Here is a 12,492-nt window from a genome sequence, read left to right on the forward strand (position 1 = left end):
TACATGTGTTACAGATTCCTCTGCACAGTGTGTTATTTGATTAATCGATATTGATCAAGCTATTGGAGTTTTCCTGTGATCTGGACTCACTGGTGAGAAAGAGGTCAAGCTTGGCATCCTCCCCAAGACTGTATTCATGTGTGACCCATCAACCACATGCTGGCTCACAGGAGTCAATTAACCCATGATTTGAACAGTGTCTTTATAAGGGAAGAGATTGCCGATAGTGATATTTTAAGAACTATTTGCAATAGATAAAATCATGTACCTTTAACCTGGCCTAATGAGTGTTTTCCAAGAGACAAATAAGTACGTAGTGGCCTGACATTCAGGGCTACTGTAATGGGATTTTCCTAAATTAGAGAGAGATTGAGTATACAACCTGTGATCAAAGGGCTTGTCCAGAGACAGCCTTTCAGAGTGCTCATGAGCCCTCCCCTTCCTCTGCCCTTCTTCTGGTCTCTTTGATTCTGATTTTGGTGTTTCTGATGCCATTTGTGTTCAGCTGTCTCTGAATTGCTTATGTTCTATATTTCAAACACCAATTGCTGTATGATTATTTTCTGGTCTCTACATTTTTACAGAAGCAAGGCAATCTGACCAGGATTATTAGCTCTGACATAGGTTTTCAGCATGAAGAACACAAACCTTAAGGTTTGGAGGAAACCAATATTTTGTTTCATAATTTTTAAATTGTAGCCATATAGATAGCCTCAGATCCTTATGAGGGAAAGCAGCTTCAAGTCTGGAAATAAATGATTTCAAAATGTTTTCTTACAATGAATCTAAAAATAATTGGCCCCATCATGAACAGATGTGAGAAAAAGAATTGAATGCCTTAAAATTCCTTTTTTCTGTAAATGTTTTGGAAAGTCTATAATTCATGCTTTGAGAAGCCAGCTACCTAAACATAATAGCAGTTTTTGAAAAGATCCAGTGAACCATAACAGCTGGAGACCTGAGAGATGATATCCTATCACAAACTAGAACCCTATTTTCAACATGCACCACAGATGTCTTTTCTGTCTGAGTTACATATATGTCACTCATCCCTGGTGTCTCAGACAGTAAAGAATCTGTCTGCAATGCAGGGGATCTGGGTTCCATCCCTGAGTCAGGAAGATCTCCTGGAGAAGGGAATGGCTACCCACTCCAGTATTCTTGCCTAGAGAATTCCATGGACAGAGGAGCCTGGCAGGGGTGTCCACAGGTTCGCAACAGCTGAGCCACTAACACTTTCATTATTTCTTCAGCCATTCCCAACCCCACAGTAGTAAAGGTGCTGCTGAAAACAACAAAGCATTTCTACATATTATGTGAACCGTCTTTCTTCCCCACTGCCTCCCCCAGAGGAGAATAGCATATGGGGGACCCAACTGCATCTGCTGGATCTTTGGATTGCTAGCATGGGGAAGGGCTAAGAGTCAAGACGCCATAGCCAGACTGCCTGGACAGGGACCTGCAGGCATCCCCACTTGGTGTCACCATGGGTTCATTACCTGGTTTCATGTCCTCATCTGTAAAATGGGCATGGTGACAGTTCATTCTATCTTAGAGAGCTGAATGAGGATTAAATGCAGTCCATTTATAGAAAGAGCATCGAACAGTGCCTGGCACAATGTAAGGACTCCATACATGTCAGCTATAATTTAGTTTACATTTCCGTGGACAGTGATTTTACAAACTTGGGCTGATGACTGCCCACCTTTAGCCAGTTTTTACTTAAGGAACTGGGTCACTAAAGGGACACCTGAGGAATCTTCAGCTGTAACTATTTCTTATTAATCTAGTGAGCTTTTTCTGAAGTCCTATCTGGAGGCAGGGTGTTGATAAATCGAGCTTTAACAAACCATCCAGTGACAAGTTTTGTTCGTTTGTTTTTAATCCTTTGTTGTATGATCCATTCTATTAAGTTTGCATTCCAGTGTAAAAGCATTCTATACATGTTTTGATTGTGACAGCAAAACTGACACTTTTCTCAAGTTGACACTGCATCTCATTGCTGGAATTATTGTGATAACTATTAAGGGTGATGGAATAAGAATTAGGCCATTGATTGGTTTGAGGAATAAGAGAGAGCTGCTAAGTTTAGCAACACACTAACATGTTATGATTACTGTTATTAGCTTCTCATAGGAAAACAGTTGAGTCCCGATTTGCTTATCAACTTGGGGGGAGAGAAAGACTAACACGAGGACCACAATAACAATCAGGATAAACCAACATCACTATAAGCGTAAGGAAAACCAAGAGGCCATGCCTAGAATAGTTCACAGGTGGCATATAGAAGGGGGGCATGAGGAGCAGCTGGCAGACACCAACTGGGTCCTCTCTATGGGATAAATAGACCATGTGGGCTACTAGGTACTCAAGCAGGGACTCAGCCAAAAGCTTTTGTTTTTACAATGGGCTGATTCCAGAAACACAGCAGTGACAATAGCTCAGACGTGGGGCATACTGTGCCCACAGCTCTAAAATTAAAACATAATGCTTAAAGCTGGCAGTTATAGCCCCTAAATCCATTTTTAACTCCAAACAAAATACTCCTAAAAGGATTCTGTTCTACCACTGCCCACTCTCTTGGGGTTAATTGGCAACATGGATCCATGCCAATCAGTTAAAATAATGCCCTTGGGTTCCTGCAACCTTTCTCACAATTTATGACTCTCCAGTTACTTGGGACATACTGCCTGGGGGGAAAAAAAAAAAAAGAGCTCTACTTACTAGAAAATTCTACTTAAAACAGAAAATCTTATTATTCAATTACTTGACTTTTTTTTCAGATGTCTACAGATTTAAGTCTACTTTCTTTCATTAGGCAAGTCCAAGATAATGATCATAATTGACTTTATTTCTTTTTAATTTGGTGACTAGAACTTTGCAAGCCCAGCGTCACCTTCTCAAGAACACTGCCCAACCTTGGGGCTATGAGGAAAAGAGAGGAGGCGCAAAGAGTGGGAACTTATGAAAGTGATCAGAAATATTTTTCTTTGATTTCAGCCTGTGATTTTATTTCTCTAAATATTGTATAAAGGAATATAGGTTTACAGGGAACTAGAGTTAGATCACTGAGGGTTTTCACTTAGAATCTTTTCTAACAAAGGCCTGTCCATAATTAAAGGAACAGAAAGTGTTTCAGTTTTCGTTTGAACCACTAGCATTCACTGTGTGTGTGTTTAGTTGCTCAGTCATGTCTCTTTGCAACCCCATGGACTACAGCCCACCAGGATCTGTCCATGGAATTCTCCAGTCAAGAATATCACAGGGGGTTGCCATTCCCTTCTCCAGGGGATCTTCCTGTCCTAGGGACTGGACCCTTGTCTCCTGCATTGCAGGCAGACTTTTTTCCTGTTTAAGCCACCAGGGAGGCCCTGGGCCATCACATATCTGAGATTCAGATCAAATTTTGTTAATCCAATTAACTAGCTACCCACATCTAAATTGAACATCTACCTGAGCCAAACTAATCAGATTCCTTGCATGTTCTATCTGCAGAAATGCTAGGTAGCTTCTGTTCAGCTCAGGAAAGGTTTTGTACCAGTACAGGTGTGCATGGAGAAACAGAAGAGATAGGGAAAAGAGATAAAAATATTTCAACATATGGATTGGGATGGAACTGACAGATGGAGACCATCTTAGTTCTAGAAAGGCATATTGGGGTAGAGAAGGCTGTTTGAGCCAAATTCAGGAATGTGGTGTGAAATTATGCCATAACTGTTGGATCTGATTATCATAAAACAACTCTCTCTCACTCTTAGTCCTCTCAATCTCTGGGAAAGGTGAGCAGAAAAAAAAAGTTATACATGGAATGATTTGAGGGCATGGCATATTCCTTCTAATGCCACCATAAAGAAAGCTCTTCAAAGATCTTGTCACCAAAGCATTTAAAATTTCTGTACCATGAAGTCCATCTTCAAATTTCACTGATGTCCAAAGCTAAAAAGAGTCAACACTTTTCTGAGAATTGTAGCATCAAGGTAAAAACTACTGTATCCATTCCTTCCTAGTAAGACAAAAAAAATTCTTGTGACAGGCCATGAGTGAAGAGAACTTAAGTGTTGGCCCCAGAATGTAAAATAATGGTCCCTATTAAGACCTAGATAGGGAGGTAAGAAGACTCATTTCATGAACTTTGCCTGGTCGACAACCTGTATGCCCGTGTACTAAGTTGCTTCAGTTGTGTCTGACTCTTTGTGACACTATGGACTATAGTCCCCCAGACTCCTTTGTCAAGAATACTGGCAAAATACAGGCAAGAATCCTAGAGTGGGTTGCCATGCCCTCCTCCAGGAGATCATCTGAACCCAGGGATCAAACCCACATCTCTTATATCTCCCATTGCTTTTAAAACCTGTGAGTATCAAGCATAGGACCTCTGGCAGAGGAAATAAATGGACTCATTCAAAGAGTTTACAGACTTAGTTTGGCTTCTTACTTTACAGGTAAGAGGAGACCAACAGATGAAGGATCCACAGTCACAAGGTCCATTTAGCTGCAGAGCTAGAAGTAAAACCCTGAGCTCCAGACACCTGACTCACTGTTGCCTACCATCCTCAATCCCAGTTAGTACCACCAATATCATTTCATATCAGATGGGGACTTTGTATGGAAAGATAAGGGCAAGGAGAAGCAGACCTGGTCATACTCTCTCTTAATATTACCTACTAATGCCTAAGAAGACAATGTTTTATTCTCCCTTATTTCAAGATGAAATAAAAAGAAAACACTTTCCTCTAAAGGTTTTTTGGGCTTCCCTAGTGGCTCAGATGGTAAAGAATCAACCTGCAATGCAAGAGACCAGGATTCAATCCCTGGGTCAGAAAAGATCCCCTAGAGAAGGAAAGGGTTACCCACTCCAGTATTCTTGCCTAGAGAATTCCATGGACAGAGGTGCCTGGTGGGCTACAGTCCATTGGGGTTACGAAGAGTCAGACATGACTGAGAGACTAATACTTTCACTTCCAAAGAGCTTATTAGCTGGGCACTCAAACTAGAGTCTTCATATTTTAGAACTAATTGTGGTACCTTCTGGAGAAGGCAATGGCAACCCATTCCAGTACTCTTGCCTGGGAAATCCCATGGACGGAGGAGCCTGGTGGGCTACAGTCCATGGGGTTGCAAAGAGCTGGACACGACTAAGTGACTTCACTTTCACTTTTCACTTTCATCACTGGAGAAGGAAATGGCAACCCACTCCAGAATTCTTGCCTGGAGAATCCCAGGGACAGAGGAGCCTGGTGGGCTGCCATCTGTGGGGTCACACAGAGTCGAACACGACTGACATGACTTCGTAGTAGTAGTAGTGGCACCTTCTAGAGAACACCAGATCAGTGTGTCTGTATTTTCTGGTGATAACCTGAAAATAGCCCAGAAAAGCTCCACAGTAGTGATTTGAAGCAGTGTCTTCCTTTTGTTCAAACCATTTTTAAAGTTGCTCCTTGGCCATTCTTGCCCAGACAGTTTGCTCATCTCTGTACTTGACATGCTGCAGGGATGAATATTATTGATAGATGAGGCAGCCCTGACAGTTCAGCTTTCCAGATGCCGAAAGTAAAGCAGGTGTTGCCTCAGAGCAGAGGTTGGTCCCAGATGACCAACACTTAATGAACGAGATGGATATATGTAGAAGCTAACAGCAAGAGATAAGGCCTCTGAGGCAGAAATCAAGAAGGAGTTCCTTAATGGATGGTACCATTTCTTCCAGAAAAAGAACACTACAGAAGACAGTGGAGCTCACCATAGAAACACAGAAAATAAGACGTACTAGAAACGGGTACTTGTGTTCATGTAGCCCTTTCAAAATGAAAAGGGGCCCTGACTAGAGATTCCTCACCCCTCCCCCAACATGGACCCTTCAGGCTAATGATGCCCTTAACCATTTAAATCATCCAGCTACCTTTCCTTGCTTGGTTTCCCTGCTTCCCAAACAATCATCTGATAAGCAAAATTTCCCCTAGATTTATGTCCCCAAGGAAATACCCTGGGTCAGAGATCTTAATTAGCCCATCAGATTAAGAGTTGTATTTCACATTAACCATTGGCACTCTTGTTTATTCATTGATTGCCTTGGGAGTTTTACTAAGAGCTAGCAGAAATTAGAGACTGGCTCTTCACATCCCTAGGTCTGAAAAACTGAAGACTATATGTAAACCGCAGAAATTCTCTCCATCTAGGAAGATTGTGTCTGGTCAGTGAGAGGGTTTCCCCTCACTGTCTGCTGCTTCTGACTTAGGGATTGTTTTCATCACCACCACCACTGCACCTGTTACATCTGTTTGCTCAGCAGACTGATTTGTTGATGAAAAGTTTCTGTGTATATGTAGATATTATAAAGAACAGCAAGCTAAGTATTAGGTCTGAAAAAGGACATTCTTAGAAACCACCACTAAGTATTAATACCAGGCACTTATAAAGCAAAACAGTACCTGTCTCCTTAGATCTCTTGTTTTCTTGGTCATCTTATCAATTGCAATGTTTAGAGGATCTCCTTTTTCTTTTCTTCCAGTCTATTAAGAAAAAAAATAATAATAATTTCAGATTTAGAAAATTTCAATGTTAGTGACATTAAAGTTTAAAAAGAAACTAAGAAACACACTTGAGTTGTAGAGTTCAAATCATTAAAAAAAAAAAAGGATTCTTTTCAATACCCAGTTAATATAACTTGATCTCTAAAGTTAATCTCTCTGAAATAAAGATTAAAAGTTGATGAAAATCAATACATTCTCAAGATGGTTACACATATGTCTGTATTCAAGTCCATGCAGATCTGTGTTTTCTTCCTTTCTCCAGACATTCAACAATTAAGTAGATACAAGGATGTTTCTGTTATTACTTTCAAATACAAGTGTTTTTTTTTTTCATTTATATTTCTTCTGAATAGAAGACTATTGAGATAATAAAACAAAGCTAGAAAAAGAATGATCAGAATTTTATACTAATGTATCACAAGTCTTTTTGTAATTTCTGTATCAAAATCAAGAGGTGCTTTAGCAGAAAACATAGTGTTTTAATCTCTGTTCTGCCATGCACTGCAATGCTAAACATGATAAGAAGGGACCCACAGCTTGAGGCCAGAAGGAAAATTTCCCTTATGACTGTAACAAGCAGAGACAAAAGAAAAAGATAATAGTAATGGTATTTGATAAATTATTCACAGGAAGTTTGGAAGTTTAACTAGTTTCTATTCCTTCCCCTCCCTTGTTTTTTTGTTTTTGTTTTTGTTTTTTTGAATTTTTCATTTCTGTAGTAACACAAACCAAATCAAATGGAATCTCCATTATCTTTTTTAAAAAAACCACAGCAGCAACAACATTCCCATGGATAAAAAGCTCTGTATAACTTTATGGATGGCATTATTTTCCTTTGAAGAGAAAATAGTCCCCCAAATCGTTGTCAAATCTATTAAATTATCTAAACATTAGTCAAACACCTTACAAATTTATTTATGGTCCCAGTGGTAGGCCAATTCTTGTTTATACTCTGTCTCTGTAAAACATGCAGGTCTCTGCAGCAACTTATATATATGATGAAATGAGATCCCAGGTCATAAATTGTGTCTCACAGGATATGTTTTGAGGATCCATAGAAATTAACATCTGACAGATTTCTAGATGTTCTCTTTCATTGGAAAAATCCTGGATGTGCAAGGCTGAAACATACACATCCGATTCACATATACCTAAATTTTGAACATGAATTTGAGCAAGCTCCAGGAGATAGGGAAAGACAAGGAGCCTAGTGTGCTGCAGTTCATGGGGTTGCAAAAAGTTAGACATTACTTAGTGACTGAACAACAACAGAATTAAACCAGTTACTCTTGTCTACAAGTTGCTTAATTAATTTAATTAATTTTTTTTCCTCTGAATGAATGGTTGGTTGATGTGTAATCCTATAGCATTTTCACGAAAAAGCCCAAACCAGGGCATATGTATGCATTTTTAATCATTTAAAAATCCTACAAATTCCCATTACCATTTTCCACTCCTTGAACTCAAATGCTGACCTCTCTGATATACACTCTTAATTTTATAAGCAGAAAGAGCTTAAAAGAAATTGACTAACATCTACAACTCTGAAATATCAGCATAAAATTAGCTCCAAAGAAACAAAAGTATATGGAGAAGAACAATGTGCTGCTTTATCATCTGAAGGCAGCTGTCACATAGGGGTATAACTTCAGTGCTTGGTGAAGTTAGGTGAGACACTAACTTGGTAGCCAAAACTGCTTCTTTTCTGTTTGGTTGGCTCCTTGGAAATAGGATGTCTCCTTCAAAATACAGGCACTTTTATGGAGGTCTGGACCATGATCATTCTGGAACCACAGATTTCTTAAGCCTTTTCCATGCATGAGAGTAATTAAGAATTTACTTTGAAAACTGAACAACTGTGAGGTCAAGAAAGTGGAGAAAACCACTACACCATTCAGGTATGACTTAAATCAAATCCCTTATGACTATACAATGGAAGTGAGAAATAGATTTAAGGGACTAGATCTGACAGACAGAGTGCCTGATGAACTATGGATGGGGTTTGTGACATTGTACGAAGACAGGAATCAAGACCATCCCCGAGAAAAAGAAATGCAAAAGCAAAATGGCTGTCTGAGGAGGCCTTACAAATAGCTGTGAAAAGAAGGGAAGCAAAAAGCAAAGGAGAAAAGGAAAAATATTCCCATTTGAATGCAGAGTTCCAAAGAATAGCGAGGAGAGATAAGAAAGCCTTCCTCAGTGATCAATGCAAACAAATAGAGGAAAACAATAGAATGGGAAAGACTAGAGATCTCTTTAAGATAATTAGAGATACCAAGGGAACATTTCATTCAAAGATAGGCTCAATAAAAGACAGAAGCATAGATATTAAGAAGAGGTGGCAAGAATACACAGAAGAACTGTACAAAAAAGATCTTTATAACCCAGATAATCACGATGGTGTGATCACTCACCTAGAGACAGACATCCTGGAATGTGAAGTCAAATGGGCCTTAGGAAGCATCACTACGAACAAAGCTAGTGAGGTGATAGAATTCCAGTGGAGCTATTTCACATCCTGAAAGATGATGCTGTGAAAGTGCTGCACTCAGTATGCCAGCAAATTTGGAAAACTCAGCAGTGGCCACAGGACTGGAAAAGGTCAGTTTTCATTCCAATCCCGAAGAAAGGCAATGCCAAAGAATGCTCAAACTACTGCACAATTGCACTCATCTCATACGCTAGTGAAGCAATGCTCAAAATTCTCCAAGCCAGGTTTCAGCAATACATGAACTGTGAACTTCTAGATGTTCAAGCTGGTTTTACAAAAGGCAGAGGAACAAGAGATCAAATTAACAACATCCGCTGGCTCATGGAAAAAGGAAGAGAGTTCCAGAAAAACATCTATTTCTGCTTTATTGACTATGCCAAAGCCTTTGACTATGTGGATCACAATAAACTGTGGAAAATTCTGAAAGAGATGGGAATACCAGACCACCTGACCTGCCCCTTAAGAAACCTGTATACAGGTCAAGAAGCAACAGTTAGAACTGGACATGGAACAACAGACTGGTTCCGAATAGGAAAAGGACTACGTTGAGGCTGTATATGGTCACCTTGCTTATTGAACTTCTATGCAGAGTACATCATGAGAAACACTGGGCTGGAGGAAGCACAAGCTGGAATTTCTCCCACAAGATGGCTGGGAGAAATACCAACAACATCAGATATGCAGATGACACCACCCTTATGGCAGAAAGTGAAGAGGAACTAAAAAGCCTCTTGATGAAAGTGAAAGAGGAAAGTGAAAAAGTTGGTTTAAAGCTCAACATTCAGAAAACGAAGATCATGGCATCTGGTCCCATTACTTCACGGGAAATAGATGGGGAAACAGTGGAAACAGTGGCTGACTTTATTTTTCTGGGCTCCAAAATCACTGCAGATGGTGACTGCAGCCATGAAATTAAAAGACATATACTCCTTGGAAGGAAAGTTATGACCAACCTAGACATCATATTAAAAAGCAGAGACATTACTTTGCCGAATAAGGTCCATCTAGTCAAGGTTATGGTTTTTCCAGTGGTCATGTATGGATGTGAGAGTTGGACTACAAAGAAAGCTGAGCACTGAAGAATTGATGGTTTTGAACTGTGGTGTTGGAGAAGACTCTTGAGAGTCCCTTGAACTGCAAGGAGATCCAACCAGTCCGTTCTAAAGGAGATCAGTCCTGGGTGTTCATTGGAAGGACTGATGCTAAAGGTCCAATACTTTGGCCACCTCATGCAAAGAGCTGATTCATTTGAAAAGACCCTGATGATGGGAAAGATTGAGAGCGGGAGGAGAAGGGCACAACAGAGGATGAGATGGCTGGATGGCATCACCGACTCAATGGACATGGGTTTGGGTGGACTCTGGGAGTTTGTGATGGACAGGGAGGCCTGGCGTTGCTGTGGTTCATGGGGTCACAAAGAGTCAGACACGACTGAGTGACTAAACTGAACTGAGCTGAATGAGAGAAGCAGACCAGCTCACTGAATTTTCCAATGTAAAAATAAAACTCAAGACAGAATACGTAAAGTAATATATAAGACAGAATACATGAAATAATCTCTGAGCAAACACTATGTCAGACCCTGGGTTCACTGTATTCTGCTGGTGACATAACCTTATCACTGTTGCACAAAGGTGACCATAAGGATTAGACCAGACGTGGGACCAGAGTGAGGGGAGTGAGGCACTTGCCTCAGGTATAAAGAGGAAGAAGTCATCAAAGAACTCAGGAATCAAGGTAAATAATAATTTAATGCATACTTTAGAAACTCAAAATTAATGCCAAAAAATCAGCATTGAACAAATATCAGAATTGGAAATAAAGGCAAGCTCTGATAGGACCAGGATTCGGGTGAGGCCAGTGAACTGCCCTATGTAAGTACAGGTCAGATAACATTTTTAAATTTTAAATCTTAGCAAATTAAAGGATGCATTTATACTTTCAAAAATGTCATTACTTACCTAAATTTCAAATTTAACTGGGTGTTCTGTAATTTTATGTGCTAAATCCAGCAACTCTATTGCCAGGGGTAATTGAGATGTTTAAGATTGTAAGTAGGGTGGTTACAGACACACATTTTGTGGGAGTCCATATTCTACCTGGCTTCAATAACGTGTAACTAAGTGTATAGCACATGTTCCTACGGTGTAAGGAACTGTCTTGGTCACTCTGGAGGTGGGGGGGCAGAGGGACACACAAAAAGTGAGTTACATCCTTACACTCAAGGAACTTCTAATCCAGTCAGTGATCCCAACATAAGACCAACAACACTAACAACTAGGCAGAAAGACTAGCTCCCTACAGGGCTAAATGAGATGCTCAGAAGAAGAAAATGCTGCATTTGGGAAGTCAAGTAATATCACAGAGGGATGGGAGGATTTAGCCTGACCTTAAGTCCTGGGCAAAATCTGAATAGGAAAACTCCTCTATCCATGGGATTCTCCAAGCAAGAATACTGGAGTGGGTAGCCATTCCCTTCTCCAGGGGATCTTTCCAATCCAGGGATCAAACCCAGGTCTGGGCATTGCAGGCAGATTCTTTACTATCTGAGCCACCAGGGAAGCCCAGATAGAAAAGTGGCAAGGTCAAAGCAGCACCAGGACAAGAAATAGCAAGGCATGTACTAGGAGAACGGTGGGTGGAATGGCCAGCCTTTTCTCTACCATGTGAAGGGATCGGTTTGACTACCATGAAGATAAGTTATTTTTATAAAAGCTTCCTTATAGGGTGATTATAGCAAACTATAGTTTGATCTGCAGGCTCAGAGGATTCCAGGGATATTAGCATTTCCACCTTTGTGCAGTGGAGATTCTCTTTGTATAATATTTGCGATTTAGTATCTCCAGCTTTCAAATCTTTGGCTGAAGGCAATTCAAAAACTGCAGTTGAGTTGGGTGCCATATTTGTTTTCTTGGTTTAGAGCAGCTGGGGAACGGTAAACACAGGACTGGAAGTTAGGGAATTGGGGCCACCAGCTGAAATCATCCATTTGCTGGCCCTTTGTTAGCACTGATTTTTTTAAATGTTACCAGCATTGGAACAAGGATAATAATCCCTCAATGCTCAGATTTACATAGAAAATGGGGACAGTAGCCCATCACTCCATACTCTCCTGTGCTCTGTTATGAGCCCAAGTAGAAATACTTTTGAATTATCAACCTAAATTGGACAAGAAGCCAATCACTGAGACAGGCCAAATAAACAAAAAAGGCTCTTGCTTCATAGTGTCAGCCCTTTGTTATTAGGTTCTGTGATCTTGGACTAAAGATTTGCTCATTTTTTATGTCTGAGTTCTCTCATAAGCACAGTGGATAGCATGATATAGGCCCTGTCTTCTTGACTGGGTTAGCAGGACAATCAATCATGGTGTCAGTGTGCTGGAAACAATAAAAGGCATTAATAGTATTCAGGGTAATTAGGAAAGTGTTTCTACTGTGGGGGGAAAAATGAAAGTATTGCTTTGGAAAATACACA

The 12,492-nt window shown here is 40.2% G+C and overlaps 1 protein-coding gene across 1 annotated transcript in view; it reads right to left on the reverse strand.

Annotated features, from left to right (window-relative positions):
- CTNNA2 (catenin alpha 2) overlaps positions 1-12,492 on the reverse strand; it is a 1,210,173-nt gene that overhangs the window by 308,223 nt on the left and 889,458 nt on the right. The window contains exon 7 of the mRNA XM_052647702.1: positions 6,426-6,506. Within this exon, the coding sequence (XP_052503662.1) occupies positions 6,426-6,506 (81 nt within the window). The remainder of the gene's footprint in view (positions 1-6,425; positions 6,507-12,492) is intronic.

The sequence above is a fragment of the Budorcas taxicolor genome, chromosome 11 (genome assembly GCF_023091745.1).
Source record: "Budorcas taxicolor isolate Tak-1 chromosome 11, Takin1.1, whole genome shotgun sequence".
In the NCBI taxonomy this organism is placed as follows: Eukaryota; Metazoa; Chordata; class Mammalia; order Artiodactyla; family Bovidae; genus Budorcas; species Budorcas taxicolor.